The sequence below is a fragment of the Meriones unguiculatus genome, chromosome 6 (assembly GCF_030254825.1).
Source record: "Meriones unguiculatus strain TT.TT164.6M chromosome 6, Bangor_MerUng_6.1, whole genome shotgun sequence".
NCBI lineage: Eukaryota > Metazoa > Chordata > Mammalia > Rodentia > Muridae > Meriones > Meriones unguiculatus.
The window spans coordinates 47,541,429-47,560,327 of record NC_083354.1 but is presented as its reverse complement, the minus strand read 5'-3'; the positions used below and the strand labels follow the sequence as shown (position 1 = coordinate 47,560,327).

The window sequence follows — 18,899 nt, the reverse complement described above, 5'->3', positions numbered from 1 at the left end:
ATGCAGACAGGAAGACCCCTGGAGCTTACTGACCAGCCAGCCTAGCCAATGAGTGAGAGATCCTATATCAAAAACAAGGTGGAGAGCAATTGATGAAGATAGCTCTGACCTTCCCAAGTTCACCCACACCTACATATACACACACACACACACACAGAGTTTGTTGTAATCATAATCAAGTATTTAGGAGTTGAACTATTGTATGGGGGGGGTAATGAAGGAAGACTAGGGGGAAAAAACCCAAACCTCTAAACCTGGCCACTTTTCTGATCACCACTGCCGTTCTCACCTGCAGCATTGGTTATGACTCAAAGCTGAAGGATAAACTGTTCTGTGGGGTGAGGAGGACAGAGTGGGCTGCTAGCGGGAGGGAGAGTGCAGCAAGCAGCCACACTCTCTGATGTTGGAAATAGTTGGTGTTCTGACAGCTTGGGCATCCATGCTGGGCTCTCAGGGGTTCAACCTGCGTCTGCCTCTCTCCGCAAGCACTTGCTGTGGGTGTGAGAGTCACCCACGCTCTCTGCTTTGAACTAGGAGCCATAGGCAGCCTAGCACACCTCTGGGTGTGGCTTTCGGCTTTCACAAGAACATGCTGACTTCATTGCGTTCTTTGTCCTGGAGAGAGGGACGCAATAGCTCCGGGATCACTAGGGCCACTGATCTAGAAGAGGAGGGCACAGCACATTGCTTTAGAATGGCAATTCTCAACCTGGTGTCACTACCCATTTGGGGGTTGAATAACCCTTTCGTGGGGGTCGCCTAAGACTGTTGGAAAACACAGACATTTACATTATGATTCATAACAGCAGCAAAATTAAACTTATGAAGTAGCAAGGAAAGTAATTTTATGGTTGGGGTCACCACAGCATGAGGAGCTGTATTAAAGGGTCACAGCATTAGGAAGGTCAAGAATCACTGCTCTAGGAAGATTCTGACAGAAGCCCAGCATATCTTTAACCCTCAGCACAGACTCGGGGGTCCTCACCGCCCATGAGATGTCCCTTGCTCATATCCTAATATCCTAGCTACCATGTATTTTTAACGATTTATTTTTTATTTTTGCATGCACTGGTGTTTTGCCTGCATGTATGTCTTTGTGAGATTGTCAGAGTAACAGGAACTGGAGTTACAGATAGTTATGAGCCGCCATGTGGGAGCTGGGAATTGAACCCAGGTCCTCTGGAAAAGAAGCCAGTACTCTTAACCCCTGTGCCATCTCTCCAGCAGCCCCCTTGCTCACTCTTAAGAAAGTGAATTGACTTTAGTATGTTTATCCTATCTTATGGGTCTAGTGTCCACTTACAAGTGAGTATATACCGTGTATGTCTTTCTGCTTCTGGGATACCTCACTCAGGATGATCTTTTCTAGATCCCACCATTTGCCTGCAAATTTCATGATTTACTTGTTTTTAATTGCTGAGTAGTATTCCATTGTGTAAATATAGCACAATTTCTGTTATCTATTCCTCTGTTGATGGACATCTGGGTTGTTTCCAGGTTCTGGCTATTATGAATAAAGCTGCTGTGAACATGGTTGAACAAATGTCCTTGTTGTATACTTGAGCATCTTTTGGATATATACCTAGGAGTAGTATAGCTGGATCTTGAGGAAGGGCTAACTGTCTGAGAAAGCACCAGATTGATTTCCAAAGTGGTTGTACAAGTTTACATCCCCACCAGCAATGGAGGAGGATAAACATACTAAAATCCGTACACCTAAAGAAGCTAAACAAGGAGGACCCGGGGTAAGAGGATCAATCCTCACTTAGAAAGACAAAGGGGATGGACATTGGAAGAAGGAGAGGGAGGAGCAGTCTTGTCAGGCCACAGAGGAAGACAATGCAGCCAGTCCTGATGAGCCCTGATAGGCTAGGGTTGGATGGAAGGGGAGGTGGACCTCCCCTATCAGTGGACTTGGAGAGGAGCATGGGAGGAGATGAGGGACGGAGGGTGGGATTGGGAGGGAATAAGGGAGTGGGATACAGCTGAGATATGAAGCGAATAAAATGTAATTAATGTAAAAAATAAAAATCTAATAATAAAAATAAATAAATAAAAGGAGTATCTATGATGAAAAAAAAAATCGAAGTCTCCAATTTATGTGATCTGTCTGCCCATCTGAGTGTTAGGCTGATGGCACACATCTGCAATCCCAGCACTTGGGGAAGGGGGCAGGAGGGACAGGAAGGAGTTCAGTGTCATCTTTAGCACCATAGTCTGTTCAAGGCCAGCCTGGGCTGCAGGGGACCCTGTCTTTAAACAAGAACAAAAAAGAACCAACAAGGAGTGTTGACCCTGCAGTCAGACCACGGCTCGGCTGCTTGCTGCATGTGTGGTCTTCGGTACGTTTCCCACCCATTCCGTGCCTCAGTTTCTTCAGTAATGGATGAAAATCGGAACTCCTGTCTGGGTGAGTTGAGAGCGTGTCCGCCACATGCTTGGCGGTCTCTGTCACATGGTCACCCTCAGGCGATGCTCTGTTCTGGGGTGTTCTTGGCAAGCCTCATGCCGCCATGTGGAATGGTGGCCCTTCTGTCTGCCCCTGCTTCCCACCCAGCCAGCCTCCTCACTAGGTAATAGGAACTGGGAGTGCAATGACAACCTATTAGTCAGCATCCCTTCTGGGTAGCTTGATGGCTCTTTACACCTAGGGCATACTCAACCACCTTCACGAAAGGTCAACAGCATGAGCCCAGCACATGCTGGGGACTTGAAGAACAGGACCTCCTGTGAATGGGACTAGACCAGATCTTGTCTCCAATAAGAAGACCAGCTCCCATGATTATAAGCCTTACAAACCACTTTAGTGCCATGTGGTGACATGTTTTATTTAGCTGTGGAGAGCTCAGGGGGATCCAAGATGTCAGCGACCAGTGAGCACCGTATCTGAGGGGCACAGGGTCTGAAAATCCAAAATTGGTGAGTGGAGGGGGCGGCTGAAGCCAGAACATCAACATTGAGGCTTCCTGGGTGAGAGGGGACAACCTGTGAGCTGAGACAGTTTAGAGCCAGGTTACCCGTGGACATCTCCAGGGTCTGAGAGTGGTAAATATTTGACCCCGCTGCCCCAATATTCATCTCCTTGCCCCAAGCCCAGGCCTCCCTGCTCGGCTAAGGCAGCAGCTGCTGCCCCAAGCAGGAACCTCCGTGCTAGGTGCCTGAGAGACAGCAGAGGCAGCTACCCCAAGTACAGGTCTCCCTTCCCAAACAGTGGACACCACTGAGCTCACAGATCTCCTACACTTTCATTTGCCCCTGCAGACACAAATTTGAGAGTAGAGAACCAAGGGAACCCTTGTGCGTTCCTCATAGGCCTGCGAGCGAGTGAGTGCGCCTTCAAGTGAGTGAGTGCAGAGCCCCAGATCCAGGGTCCCTCTATGCTAGCAGCCAGACATCAGATCCCTCCCACCCAGACCTCCACTGTGGGTAACACAGGGATCCTTGGGACAGCGTTCTCAACACTGAAGCCCCTGTTCTGTGGGTCTTCCAGTGGAGTCCAGGCAAACAATTCCTGGAGCCAAGGTGGTGCAACCCAGACAGATCTGAAAACCTGGAGGACAGTAGGACAGGCCTGTGAGCCACTGAGGCATTCAGTGGACCTGCGCATGCGCATTGCACCTGTGACCTTCTTCCCTTAGCTACAGCCGAAACACCAACACCCACCCTCAAAATGGTGGACTTCTCTCATCTTCCTAAAGAATACTCCAGACTCCAGAGACAGAAGGACCCAGTCTGAAGTACAGACTCCAGGAACAAACAGCAAATGTTACAGATAAGCAGATGGCAGGAGGTCAGCATAAGAACACATTCAACAAAAATCAGGGCATCATGGCTTCACCAACAACCCCCCAAATCAATGGATATCTTAATTCATTGGAAACACAGGAAAATGATCTCCACACTATGCTTATCCAGTTATTAGGGGCACATAAAGAGAAAAGGAACAAAGCTCTCAAAGAAATATAGGCAAAACCAGCCAAACAAATAGAGGCACAAGTAGAGGCACACTTAGTAGCATATAGAGAGGAAACGAACAACAACAACAACAACAAAATAGAGGCCATCATGGAAAGACAGGAATCCATATTTGAAGGAAAAGGTGCAAGACATGAAAACAGAATTAGAATCAATAAAGAAACACACACACACACACACACACACACACACACACACAAACAGAGAAAACCCTGGAGCTGGAGAACTTAGAGAAAAGTTTAGGAACCACAAGATAAGCATCACCAACAGAATATGGGAGATGGAAGAGAGAATCTCAGGTGCTGAAGATACAGTTGCAGAAATTGATATACCTCTCAAAGAAAAAGTAAAATTGGAAAAGTTCTAAACACAAAACAGCTAAGAAATCAAGGATGCCATGAAAAGACGAAATCTAAGAATAATAGGAATCAATAAAAAAGAAGATTCCAGGCTCCAAGGTCCAGAAAACGTTTTCAAGAAAATCATAGCTGTGGAAAGCTTTTGACAGGCAGGCCATGTGTCCCTGACTTGAACCCCTCTCTTCCGCCCGATGTGGGATTTTTTTGGGGGAAGTCTGGATGCCACTCAGCCGGTCTCAGTGACACAGGGCTTCCTCAGGGGTGTATTAAAAAAATAATGTGACTCTCAAACTTCACCATGAGCAGAATGCCGGCCTGGTTAGGTAGGGTCACATTGCTCCTTGAGTGGACACAAGAGCCTCCTGGCTTCTGAAGCAATTTCCCTGGGGTAGAAAGCCAAGTCTCAGGCCATGTGGAAACTGCCAAAAGGAACCACTGAGCTAATGGCCTCATGGACTTATTTGGAGGTAATTAAGCATAACTGAATTGCTACAAGCAGTAGAAGAAGATCACCCACGGGCCTAGGGAGAAAAATAGATTTTTCTTAATTATTGGAGAAGTCTAAATTATAGTATTTCTGTCTTTGCTTATTACAATCATTCTAAGAAGGGACCTGTTTACTTGTCTCCTAGGAGATGGCTATGTGTGGAATATGAATGACAGTACCTTAATCCCCCGGGGATAATTTGGGTTGTTTCATCTTTGAAAATCTCCTATTTTAGAAGTAGGATCTTTATACATTTTCTGGGAACAGACAATGAAAAAGCATCTATGAGATGCTGTGAGGTAAGGGAAATTAGGAAGCCAGGGAAAAGCATCCTTCTGAGGTGGGGGCTCTGTGTTCACAGCACCAACCAAAGCTTCACACGGCTGGCTTGAGCTCTACCTGTGGGTTCTGAGTTCATGAGTGGGTGGGCATGCTTGAATGGATAGTGAGAAGGCAGTCAGCCATTCAACTACTGGTGATTGACCACTTGAAGGCTTGAAAACATGCAGAGATGAACCTGAGTGTGGCCTTTGCAAAATCTGTATTTTCTTCAGGGAAGAACGAAAGGGCAAGAGGACTTCAACAGGAAGTCTCTCTTTCAAAAGCTGCTCTGATTATCTTTCCCAATCCAGCCGCACCACAGATATAGCGTGTCATGGCAACAAGCACACACACCTTACACCACACACACACACACACACACACACACACACACACACACACCTTACATCATACACACTAACAAATATACACACCTTTATATTACAGATACACATATACTCCTTACATCATAGACACACACATACCTTACATCACATACTCACACTCTTTACATCACACATACTTCTTATATCACAGAGCTATATACACATTCATACACACACACATCTTACATCACAGATACACACATACACAGACACACAAACAGATAGACATACATACCTAACATCACAGACACATATACAGACAGACACAGACACACCACACACATAGATAAACATACACACATTGTACATACCTCTTACTTCATGGACACACACACACACACACACACACACACACACAGACACCCCCCCCCACCTACACACCCCTTACATCCCAGAAACAGAACTGATCTATCTCTATTTTCTTTATTCTTATTTTTTTAAACCCATTTTCCTGAGTGAAGTGATTACAGGTTTGGACCACGGCACCTGGTTAACAGAACTAACTTCTGTGATATAAAAAGAGCTACCGCAAAACTAAGAAAAACGCCCAAAACGTAAGTTAAAGATGGCAAAAGGCATGATCTGGCACTACCTGAAAAAACAGCAAATTTGTATGAAATCCAGCATATCAAAAGAATGTCTGCCTCCTTAAAATATGAGAAATGCAAATTAGAACCACACTGAAGAGATCTTTTCTTACCTTAAAATACTGAGCACACAGCGTCAGTGAGGATTTCTTTTTTGACAGGAATGTAAATTCTTGTTCCACTTTCCAGCTTCACAGCTTTGAGAGACTGACCCCGACCGGAAACCTCACAATTTGTTTCAGTCCTACCCACCTCTCTTCATGCTTAATAGTGTGTCCAGTTCATCATCCTGACTGTCAGGGGCCTGATGGCTGCAGCTTAGAGAAAGTTCTTGACCACAGATGCCTCAAGCTGCCCTGAGTCAGGTAAGAATCTCCGGTCCCAGCACAGCAGAGGAGGGCTGTGTTTGTTAAGGGGCTGAAGCTCCAGGGACCGAGTTCTCTCTCTCTCTCTTTCTCTCTCTCTCTCTCTCTCTCTCTCTCTCTCTCACACACACACACACAACCTTGTGGCTTCTAGCTTAGAGTGATGGGAACTGACTAAGCCTGGTCAGAGGTGGACAGCAAGTGGAAGGACTGAGGCTTCAGGAAGTGGGATGGGCAGAGGGCTTTGGGCAGAGGGACCACCATAGGGAAGAGGGGAGCGAGGTAGAACAGTACTCTCCAGGCAATCACTGCACAGCCAGCCTAGGGGAAAGGAGCAAAGGCCCACCCACGACCAGACCAGGCTGGGACCGTGGGCACAGAAGACAGGACCTCTCGCCCCCAGTGGGAAGTGGCTGAAGGCCAGGGAGGAGGAGACAGCTGATGGACAGTTTCACCTCTGCTTTACCGGTAGTGGTGGGGAGGACGGGTTTCTCAGCCTCCACAGCCTCTGCCCTCTGAGATCAGCTCATGACCAGGCTGTGTTGTACATCAGCAGTGAACAGTTCTTGAAGGTGTCCCTAGGCCTCTAAGTTGGTTAACCTAAAGTTCATCAAGAGTAAGAACATCCGGAAAAGACTGAGTCAGTCAGACCAAAGGCCTGACACAAATGCTGTTTTTCTGTCCTCTTGAAAGAGCGCTGTGTGCTTCTTTTCTTTTCTTTTTTTTTTTTTTAACTGATTAATTTTATTTTAGGTATGTGTGTTTTTCCTGTTTGTGTGTGTACCATGTGCATGCCTGGAGCCCTTAAAGGCCAGAAGACGGTATCTCGTCTCTTGACACTGGAGTTACAGACAGTTGTGAGCTGCCACCCTAGTTGCTGGGAACTGAACCATCTACAAAACAGCCAGTGCTTTCCAGGGCTGAGCAATCTCTCCAGCCCCAAAGAACACGGCACCTTTGGAAGTGTCTCTTGGGCTGCCCAGAACATCATTTTCCTGTTGGTCAAAAGGCTACCATGGAGACGCTCACATCCTGTCACATTCTAGCACATAAGCTTACATGAACTTAGGGAGACCTGAGGACTTTCCCTCCCTCCTTCCTCCCTGTGGTGCCTCCTACCTCCTCTCCCAGTCTTTCCATTAAACACGTCGGTAAAACGGACACTGTTGTGGTCTGAATGTGAAAAAACCCTGTGTGAATGCATGTGTCTGAACACTTGCGCCCCAGTTACGGAGCCTTTGGGAGGCTGGGGAGGGGCCTCGCTACAGTGAGTGTCTTGTGGCTCATGGACCAACCCTGCTCCTGGGTGGGCTCTCTGCTTCTGGATCTGTTCAGGAACTAGGTGAACAACAGGCCCGTCAGTGATTTACCAAGGTGGTCTTTGGAAGGCCAATTGGCCACACGTTGGAGAATGTACTCCATTATGTGATATTGTGACATAATGAAACTTATTTTATATTTCTGGTCTTTGTCTCTGGCTCTCAGCCAGCGCTCTTAAAACCCTGGCAACTTCCTTGATGATGAGAGCCGAAGTAGTGTTCTCAGCTATGATTAGGTTTTATTTCTAGATCCTGAAATAGCTCCACAGTTGAAAAAAAAAATGTGTTTTTCTATCATTGGTAATAAATCTCTCTCAATAACACCCAAGTTTATGTTAAAGAGATGTCTTTGGCAAGACCCCAGGGAGTATGGGGGATGGTGGCTCCCCCACCCTCCCAGTGACTAGAAGCTAGAGCTTTCTGCCTCATTCCTGACTCAGGGAGGGGAGAGGGACCGAATCCATGAGAGCTAATGGTGGTTTAATCAGTTGCTACTAGAATGAAGGCAGCACGAACCCCAGAAGGCCAAGCCACATCTGGAGAGCTTCCAGGCTGGTAGGCAGTGGGGGTGTGGAGTGGGTGGTGCTCCTGGAGAGGACACGGTTCTGCTTCATCACACATCCGACTTCACGTATCTTTCCCACTTGTCTGTTCTGAGTTGTGTCCATTATAGAGAATCAAAGAAATATAAGGGAATATTTTCCTTGGGTTCTATGAACTACCTTAGTGGTTAACATACTCTGAGGAGCGGAAAATGAAAACCACCAAGTACTAATGGTCGATAAGAAGTGGGAGGATCAGTCTTGATTATCATCTGAAGTCAAGGGCAGTTTTGTGGGACTGAGTTCTTAACCTGTAGGATCTAGCAAAAATCTCAGGTACGCAAGACCACACAGAATCAGATTGAATCGTGGGACACCATGGTTGGTATTTGAAGAATTTCTTGTGTGAAAGAGATGAAGACATTTGATGTGTATATGTTGGTGTGGTGACATAAACCTATAATCCAGGCACTTAAGAGTCAAAGGCAGGGGGCTTGTGAGTTGGAGGCCAGCCTGAGCTACAAAGCAAGAACCAAGAACCTGACTCAATGAATAAGAAGTAAACAAATAACAATGAAATTTAAAAAGATAAGAATATTGCAGGCCATTGTTTTCTAACAAGTTCTTTGGAAAAACCTCAGCATACCGGGGGGGGGGGGGAAATAAAAGTGGAGTCATTTATACTAAAAACCCCGCCCACGGAACTGTAATTCATCTGCTTGTCTGACTTTGAGAAAGCAAAGTTAGCCATATCACTGCCAAATCTCCAAATGGTCTAATGTCAACTGGATGATGATGATGATGATGATATGATGTCAGAACTAACCTAGAAATACACCAGAAGGTAACCTTGACCTATCCAATCAGTTGTTTTTCTCTTGTTCTGCTTCTCTGTCCTCAGTGTGCAAGTCAGGCGGCCTTGAAGCGACTGATCTATTTTGTCTTTTGTTTCAGCTGTCTTCACCCTGTTTTGTAAAACCAGCTTCCTCTGCTCATTGCTCCTCCGTACTATGCTAGAACTGAAAACAAAGGCAGATATACTAGGGATGCCTGCTTGGCTGCAAGGAGATGCCCGGTGTGAACCACTTACAGGCGGAAAGGCTGATCTGGCTCAGAAGGCCTGTCCCCACTGTAAACAAAGAAGGCTGTGGTGATAGCTCAGTCCATAGTAAAGTGTTTGCATTGAAATTGTGAAGTCTTTGATCCCCACAACCCATGTTAGAAATAAACAAAGCCAGGTGTACTTATAATCCTAGTGCTATTGAGGCAGAGGCAGGGGGATTCCTGGGGCTTGCTGGACTACTGGGTGCCTTCCAAGCATTCGTCAGATAGTTGAGCATGTCCTCTTGTGTATACACACACACACACACACACACACACACACACACCAACAAACACATACAAGAACGAGCTGGCAGTAGTTGCCACAGATGCTCATCCTCCAGTCTTCATCCCCTGAGCTTTCAATGTTTAGCACCCCCACTGCCCGGCTCTGTATCTATGCTCGAGCTTTCCCTGAAGCCTTGGAACGGTCACTTGGCCATGCAGCAGCTGAAATATTAATGTCCCTGCCCTCTTGCTGTCTTCCTTCCATATTCTGCACATTTCTCAGCATCCCTCTAAGCTTCTGCTCCAATCTCAGCTGCTCTCATAAGAGCAGCTTTGCCTTCTCTGCTTTGCCTTATTGGTTCTCCCACCCCTGACTCACCCACTAATTCCAAATAAATCACCACCACTCCAATATTTATCTCAAGATCTGCTTCTGGGGAGCATAAACTAAGACATAAATTAATCACGTTAATTAATTTTCAGCCTCCTTGGGCCTAAAGGTAATTAAATGCTTGTTTTTCTTCCCTTTCTGAAGGCCTTTGGAAGCAGAGCTAAGCCGTTCGAATTTGGCTTTGCTGCCAAGTAGCAGACATGAGAAGCTCAGGGCAGGCAAATGTCAGCCCCTGAGGGCACAGCCACAGCCGACAAAGCTATTTATTGCAGGGATCCTGGCTGTCAGTTCTGATCTCTGTTGACAATCAGAGGAATTCACTCGTTCTGCAAATATTTTCTGAGTTCTGCTTCTCTGCAAGAGGCCCAGGCAGCACTAGCCAAATGAAAACAAATCCTGTCTGTCTTTCATGAGATGTGGCCTTCAGATTGCTCTGTTAAAAACACTAATGAATCTGTTCAGAATTAATGTTTGAGTTACTGTTGAGCTGACAGTCATTCTCAGATGAGGGCTGAATGATAATTACCAGTTTTGTGGGTTTTTTAATTTTCACACTAGGCAGGATTTGTTTCTGATAACGATAATGACCCAGTCCATTTTTAAAGAGACAATCACTCAGTGCGATGTGCACTCCAGCGGTGCCTCAAGGGGAGTCAGGCTGCAAATTGAGGTTTAGCTTTGAAACCAAGCCGGGAAAGACACAGCCAGCCAGGCATGGTGGTGCACACCTGTATTTTTATTTTTGTTTTTTTAAAATTTCCCATGATCTTGCTTCCCAATGGTAACTAATGTTCTTTCTTTCTTTCTTTCTTTCTTTCTTTCTTTCTCTCTCTCTCTCTCTCTCTCTCTCTCTCTCTCTCTCTCTCTCTCTTTTCCTTTCCCACACATTACATCCTAACCACAGTTTCTCCTTCCCTTATTCTTCAAAGCAGTTTTCCCAGGGATGTGGACTGAACACAGTATAGTAAAGTTGCAATAAGACTAGGCATAAACCCTCCTATCAAGGATGGACGAGGCAACCCAGCAGGAGGAAAAGGGCCCCAAGAGCAGGCAAAAGAGTCAGAGACACCCCCACTCCCACTGTTAGGCGTCCCACAGGAACACCCAGCTACATAACCATAACATATATACAGAGGACCTAGCTCAGACCCACACAGTCTCCATAACTGTCGCTTCATCCTCTGTGAACCCTTATGAGCCCTGCTTGGTTGATTCTGTGGGCCATGTTCTCATGGCTTGCTTGTGATCTCAGCACATGGGAAGCTGAAGCAGGAGAATGGGAAGGTCAGGTGTAGTCTGGGCTACACAGAGAGACCCTATCTCAAACAAGCAAACGAACAAGGTGGGTGTGGTGGTGCATGCATCTAACCCTAGCACTCAGCAGGTGGAAGCGGGGGTATCAAAGAGTTCAAGGTTGGGCCTGGAGAGATGGCTCAGGGGCTAAGAGTACTCACCGCTCTTGTTAAAGATCTGGGTCTGGTTCCTAGCACCCACGTGGTGGCTCACAACTGCCTTTAATTCCAGTTTCAGAGGATCTGATACCCTCTTTTGATATCCCTTGGCACTTCATATATATATATATACTCAGGCACACACACACATATACATAAATTAAAAAAATACAATATGAAAGAGTTCAGGGTCATCACTGACCACATATGGAGACTGAGGTCAGTTTGGGCTACATGAGACCCTGCTTCAGAAACTTAAGGAAAGAAAAGGAGGATAAGCAGCAGGAGGAGAAAGATGTTGATGCTGTCTGTGGAAGGAAGCTATTTGGACTGGTTGCCAGGAGAGTTCATCCTGGTGCTACTGATCAGCCAGAGTGACTGTGGGGAGTCACTTGTGCTCTCTGGGTCTCAGCAGCCTCATCTCTTCACTACCACTCAGTCCTTGAGGTTTTTAGATGGTCCCAGGGTCATAAAACATTTACAAATCTCTTTTAAAAGAGGGCGAACACAGATCTGTGGTTTGACTTCACTTTGCCCTGTATAGTTATGTCTGCCAACAGATAGGGTGAGGTTGGGGAAAGGAAGTGGAGAAATAGAGGTGGAGTAAGAGTGAATATTTGAGGGAAACAGAATTAGGAAAGATCCTGCAGGGATGGCCCTTGGAGGCTCAGGGGATGGTAGGGCAGGGAGGCAAGGGCTGAAAGGTCCTTTTTCCTTTGTTTTTTTGGCAACTCTTGGGAATGTCATGGTCCTCAAGGCTGAAGGAAGGTCAGGCTTATCCAGAGAACTTTTGAAATGTATTTTGAGATGTGTTTTAGTCTCTCTGTCTCCATCTCTCTGTTTCTATCTCTATCTGTCTGTCTCTCTCTGTATACAAGTACATCATAGGCCAGAAGAGGATGCTATATCCCCCAGAACAGGAGCTGTCTGACATGAGTGTTAACCAAACTCAGGTGTTCAGGAAGAACAGTATGTAGTCTTAACCACTGGTCTATTTCTTCAGCACCTGCAAACTTTTAATAATAATAACAATAATAATAATAATAATAATCCCACAAAGTCTTTCTGCTTCTTCTGATGTAATTGTTCTGGAGAGGATCCTGGACACTAGAATTTCTGAGACAATTCTGCTGGACAGTCAGTGTTGAAAGTCATCAGCTGAGCACCAGTAGCAGCAGGCTTGCCTTTTCTAACATGCTCACCTTGTCTTTCCAGTTTCTTTACATGGTCCTTCCTCTCCTCTTTTTCAAGCCCCCAGGTGAGTTGCAGGGGCAGAGCAGAAGGACAAACCTTCTACAGTCTATTGTCTGGTTAATTCTTCTGTTATTTGTGAGGTTTCAGACAAGTTGACTTTTTCTCAGTAATAAAAAATTTAGGCTACTTAAGAAATGAATGAGAAATTCTCAAAAGAAAGAAAGAAAACCATCTCAAAGTGTTGGGTAAGCCAACTATTCAAAGACAACCCACTGCTGATACTACTGACATGGTAGTCTAATTTTCATAGATGTCTTGTTTCCTCTTGAGAACAGTGCTTTACTGTGTGCAATAGGAGTTGTCAACTTAATAGCCAAAAGGCCAAGTCTAGTTTGCTTTCTGTTTCTGTTTTTGTTTGTTTGTTCGTTTTTGAGATGGGTCTTAAGAACTAGCTATATAGATGACGCTGGCTTTGAACTCAGAATTACTCATTTGCCTCTGACTCCCAAGTGCTTGGATTAAAAGCATGTGTTCCCATACCCTGTTACTAATAAAGTTTTATTGAAACACAGGAATGCCTGTTGCTATTTATTGTCTCTGGCTGCTTTTACACTTCAGGGGCAAAGCTGAGTGCTTGCAACAGAAATCACCTGGCTTCCTAGGTGAGTCTTAAGTGTTTGGTATTAACAAAAACCTTGTCAGTCCCTGGTATATACCAATTCGTAATTGCTTTTCTCCCATTTTGCCTTTCACGAGCTTTCCCCCATGCTATTATAATTACTTCCCAAGCATCATTTCTAATAACAGGTTTCCTTGCACATAATATAGTTAAGTGGTGGTGTAGTTTTTCTCTTATGATAAGACATTTATGTATTTTTACCACCTTTTTACGCAACCCTTAAAATGATTCAGGGAGTACGTTTAGGCATGAACTATTTCTCTCTTTCTTTCTCTCTCCATCTCCCCTACTCTGCCCCCTCTCTCTCCGCACTCTGTCATTGAGCTACATCCTTACCCTTGTTTTCCTAATGCATTAAGATGGCTGTCCAGATTGTTTAGCTAGCAGGTAGCAGGAGCAGGAGCAGGCAGCAGGTAGGAGCATATAAACATTCTTGATACAGATGATAAAATCCCTACACAAAGGCTAGGCAGAAACTTATACCTTATACTCTTTGATGACACGGTAGAGAATCCTTTCCATGTGTTTGCCAGAATTGAACATTGTCATTTTTAACATTTTCTTATTTTAGAGAGGCAAGCAAGTATTATTACCTTAATTTGCATTTCTTCTTCTTTGGCAGGGACTGAGCTTGTTGCTAAATGGCTGCATTTCTTCTACCTTATGGCTGCCTCCATCTTGCTTGGACTCCCCCTTCCCAGGGCCCAGGGGAAGATTCTGACTTGTCTCTTACCTTAGCTTGGAGCATGGCTCCTGCTTCTGCTCGGTTCTTTTCCACATCTCTCTCCCACTGAATTCGGATTGTCTCAAGGACATCATCCAGACCAGTGCCCATGGGAACATCTGTTTGCTCCAGCTCAGACCCTGCCAGCTGTTTGTACAGAACCTTCACATCCTGAAAGCAACAGTGGACATCTTAGGTCAGCCCCAGGGGAAGGAAGAGCAGATGTAGGATTCTAGCCAGAAGCAGGTCGGCTCTGTGGGCACTGCTTTGCATCTGTCTGTCTATCTGTCTGTCTGTCTGTCTGTCTATCTTGCACCATGCATAGGCATCACAGATACTGGGAAAGTCCCAGATCTTCTCAGTGTAGGTATCCTTTCCTTTCCCCAAGGACATGTTTCTTAGAGCTTCCCAAGCCCATAACTATGTCCAAAGCAAAACACAAAATAAACACATAATCAAAAGCAGGTATACAGTATTGTAACAGATAGTAACTACAGAAAATGCAAGTTAGGATGTACTATAGGGGATTCATTAAAGGTAATTCTGGAGTCTAAGGGGTTGCTGCTGGAGCGTGGTGCCCAGCAGCTGAACCAGGAACAGGAAGGAGCAGGCTTGTAGTCACTGTCAGCTTGATGCCAGCATGGTCAGTGAGCTGTGACTTCCAGCTTGGAGCACACTGCACCATGAGTCAGAGAGGGATGTGTGCAGTGGCTTGTCATCAGTGTTTCCTGCTTGAGGTGCCCTCTGGGCCTGTCACTTAAAGACATAACCTTATTTTGTAAAGGAGTGTGTGGGAACTACATGTGGGCCTGTCTTTAGAATGACTCGGTTTGTCCTGTTCATGCAGTGTTGAAAAGACAATATTTGAAACAGAATATGTTAGAGAGATGCTCCCTCCAGGTCCAAGTACTTCTAACAGTCTCTCCTTCCACTTATGTACCTTCTGGGTCCTGGAAGACATTTGGGTTGGAGGCTTTGGGTTTGATGGATGGATAATTTGGCACATGACAAAGACTTTAAAGCCCTTTACTTTTCCCTGTAGGCCTGGGTGAGCAACAAAGAGAAGAGTCCCTAAGCCCCATGTTAGAAGGTTACAACCCCACAGGTGAGTTGCCTTTGAGGGGGCAGCCCAGCACCCTGCGCCCCACCTACCTCTTCATAACTCCTTGACAGAAAGCCCAGTTCTTCTTTCAGGCTTTCTATTTGATGCTCCAGATCCGTCTTTGTCAAATTAGCTTCGTCTATGACTTTGTAGAGGGAGCTTACTTCCTCTTCTGCTGCTTTCCTGAATGGCTGCTCATTTTCATATCTGCAATGGAGGGACCTAATCAGCATATCTGGGTAGCGCCCAGAGGGGCAAAAAAAACCAGATTGTAGATATAGCCCAAAGGCCCACATGTGATAGGCAGTGAATGCTGAATGCCGGTGTTTTGGTAGCTTTGGGGGCATTGTTACTGCTCTTGCTGAAGGATTGTTATCCTGAAAACATCAGCAGGCAGCTAATGGGAGTTTTGTGAGGCCTTTGGAGCCTAGGGAAGGCTGCTTCAGGGTTCGAAACACAGGAAGGCAATATGAATCTTTTTCACTGTACTGAGTAATCCTCTTCACTCAAGAATCTTCTACTATCGTTGAAGACCTGCTAAGTATCAAGCTGGGCATCCAGAAATGGCCAATGTGCTGCAATTCCAGGCAGTGGCTGCAAACTCAATTGGGCAGTGTAAAGGAGGAACCGGGTCAAAGAGTGGGCTCGGAAAGAGGTGGCCATGAATGCTATGAGAGCACATACTTCACTGAACCTACAGGGGGCGCTGCTGCCCAGCTCCAACCAATCAAACAAAAGAACAAAAACAAACGGCTTTTAAAATAATGAGCACGTGACTGGACACACTTATATCAAAACTATCCAGGCTGAGTTTCAATCCCTAGAACTTCTTTCTAAACACTGTGGGGAAGGGGTGGAATAGGGGGAGGGGAGGGTTGGGAATTGAGCCACTGAACAAGCACAGTCTCCTCAGCTGTGTCCCCAACCCCTGTAGTGGACTTTAACATTTAGAACTCCCAGGGACAGTCCCGTGAAGACTTGTGTGACAGATGATTTTGTTGGAGCCTCTGCTTGTATGTTCCTGGTGCTGGGGAACTCGTTCTTTCTCAAGGCCACTCAATGGTCCGTTTTTGGAAAGCTCTAATCATTGCTCATTTCTTTGTATGAAAGTTTAACTCTAGCCCTATAAAAAGGTGAGTTTGACCCTGGGAATACCCAAAGTCAGTCCTCTGGTAATCCTACAAAGTATGTAAAATAAGGATCCAGGGTCGTCCTGGTTAGCACAGTGAAATCCCATCTCAAAATAAGCCAAGCGTGGTGCATCATGCCTATAGTCTTGACAATTGAAAGGTGGAGAGAGTCAGGTTTGGTGGCGCACACCAGTGATCCCAGCACTCAGGGAACAGAGGCAGGCAGATCTCTGTGAGTTCAAGGCCATCCTGGTCTACAAAGTGAGTCCTGGACAGCCAGGGCTACAAAGAGAAACTCTGGTTCTAACCACCCCTCTTACCCCTCCCCTCCAAAGAAAAAGAAAAGAAAGTTGGAGGCAGAAGGATCCGTAAGTAGTTCAGGGTTATCTTTGGCTGTATGGTGAGACCCTTATCTCCAAAAACAAAACAATGAAGGAACCAAACCAAACCAACAACAGAAAAACAAAGCTGGCAAGATGGCGTAGAATGTGAAGACACTTGTTGCCAAGTATGACAACCTGAGTTCAATCCCTGGAAACTACATGGCAGAAGAAAAAAACCAACCCTTACTTGTTGTGTTCTGGCTTCCCCATGTGTGCCATGGCAAATATAAACACACACATGTACACACACTAAATAAAACACCTTTTCTAAAGCAAGTGACATTGGGCACTGTCTCTGAGCCCCTAGGGCTTGGTTTTTGCTGCTCTGGGTTCTCTTAGAGTTTCTGTTGTGTCAGGCCACCTTTCCACGGTGGCGGGAGGGACTGGTGTGCGCTCTGGGGCAGCGTTACCTACACAGGAGTCTGGAGTCTGGGTGGGTAGGGAGATCTCCCCTCCCCCCCCTTCAGAGCCTTACCTCTCTTTAAAGTCATCCGCGCCTGCCTGGATTGTCTCCATCTGCAGCATGAGCCGGGCGTTTTCCAAGACCGCCTCTCCCACCTGGAGCAAAGAGAAGAAGGCACTGAGCGCAGAGCTCTGGAGGCCGTGAGGGAGCTTCTCAAAATGGGTCTCCCTCTCTGAAGACAAGGAGGAGGTGAGAGAGCATAAATCTTTGAGACGTTAGAGTGAGACTTAGAGTAAGATTTTGGGGATAAAATAGTGATTCAAAGGCATACTGGTTCACAGCCCCTGCCACAGCTTTGAGCTCTCCACTTATCCAGGTAAGGAAGGGCTCTGGCTGCTTCAGTGAAGTCTCACTGGCTTTATACAACAGCTCGTGTGTGTGTGTGTGTGTGTGTGTGTGTGTGTATTCATTCATATATCATGCATATATATGGGTTCAAAGTTATTTATAGGAATAGTTGTTAATGGGGCTGGGAGAGATGGCTCAGCAGTTAACAGCACCAGAGGACCGAGGTCTGATTCCTAACACCCACATGGTGGCTGACAATGGTCTGTGACTCTCGTCTCAGGAGATCTGAGATCTTCTGGCCTCTGTGAGCATCACACACGCATGCTGCTACATAGACATATATGTAGACAAAACACCTATACACATAAGAATAATAAAATAAATGAAAAGACAGCTATTTATTTATTTATTTATTTGAGACAGGATCTTGTTGTATAGCACAGCTAGCCTCAAACTCCCAATCTCCATCCCATAAGTCCTGGGAGTGCAGGCGTGCTCCACCACGCCTACCCAAGAATTTTCATTTTCAGTTGGCAGTAGTTACGTATTTATTTATAGAGTACAATCCGAGGTTTTAATACATGCTTTACGTTGTGGGATGATTATATCAGGCTAATTAGCATGCTCTGCGTCCCTAATCATCAGGAGAATGCAAATCAGGACCACAGCAAGATATCACCTCCTACCAGAGAGGTGTATGTTATCTAGGAGATGAAGGATAACAAGCTCCGACAATGATGGAGAGCGACTGCACGTGGTCGCAGTGAGGGGAATTAATGCAGCCGCCGTGGAAATTGACAAGGAGGTTCCTCAACAAACAAACTGAACCAACAAACCAAAAAACCCTCACAAAACTAAAAATAGAACAAACCGCTCTATGATTTAGCTAAATATACACCCCTGGGCAGATAGGTTTCATTTATACGTCCCCTCGCGTACAGTTCTTTATTGGGTAGGAGGTGGAAGACAGGAAGAAGGCTAGGAGGTGAGACATATACGGGCAAGGAGCCGATCTACTTCCTCTGTCTGTTTGCAGCGTGCTCAAGGGCGAGGTTCAAGAAGAGAAAACCTGATCTTTGCCGGTGGGAAATTCAATGAGATGAAACTAAATTGGATGGTCATATTGGGACAAAGGAGCATAGCCATCGCGTCTCCCACAAATGGAGCTTTGTGAAGCAGAGAGCTGATCTGGCAGTTAAAAGTGCCTGTGGCTCTTCCAGAGGACCTGAGTTCTGTTGCCAGAAATCCAGTCTCACGACTGCCTGTAACTCCAGCTCCAGGGTATCTGGTGCCCTCTTCTGGCTTCCTTTGGCACCCATGTGGTGTGTGCACACACACATGCCAAGATGAACTTTAAAGAAAGGGAGACTTTTTCTCCTTAGCCAACCTCTCTTTTCTCCTACTGTTTTAAGATGTCCCCACCC

The 18,899-nt window shown here is 45.9% G+C and overlaps 1 protein-coding gene and 1 long non-coding RNA gene across 3 annotated transcripts in view; one reads left to right on the top strand and one right to left on the bottom strand.

Annotated features, from left to right (window-relative positions):
• Bfsp2 (beaded filament structural protein 2) overlaps positions 1-18,899 on the bottom strand; it is a 55,085-nt gene that overhangs the window by 12,830 nt on the left and 23,356 nt on the right. For both annotated transcript variants that reach the window (XM_021657390.2, XM_021657389.2), the window contains exons 2-4: positions 17,200-17,282; positions 15,262-15,418; positions 14,119-14,280 (exon numbers count right to left, since the gene is read on the bottom strand). In XM_021657390.2, coding sequence (XP_021513065.1) covers positions 14,119-14,280; positions 15,262-15,418; positions 17,200-17,282 — 402 coding nt within the window. The remainder of the gene's footprint in view (positions 1-14,118; positions 14,281-15,261; positions 15,419-17,199; positions 17,283-18,899) is intronic.
• Positions 6,385-15,267, top strand: LOC132654667 (uncharacterized). The gene is made up of 3 exons (XR_009592335.1): positions 6,385-6,480; positions 13,325-13,368; positions 15,152-15,267. It is a non-coding gene; the product is annotated as an uncharacterized LOC132654667 (long non-coding RNA).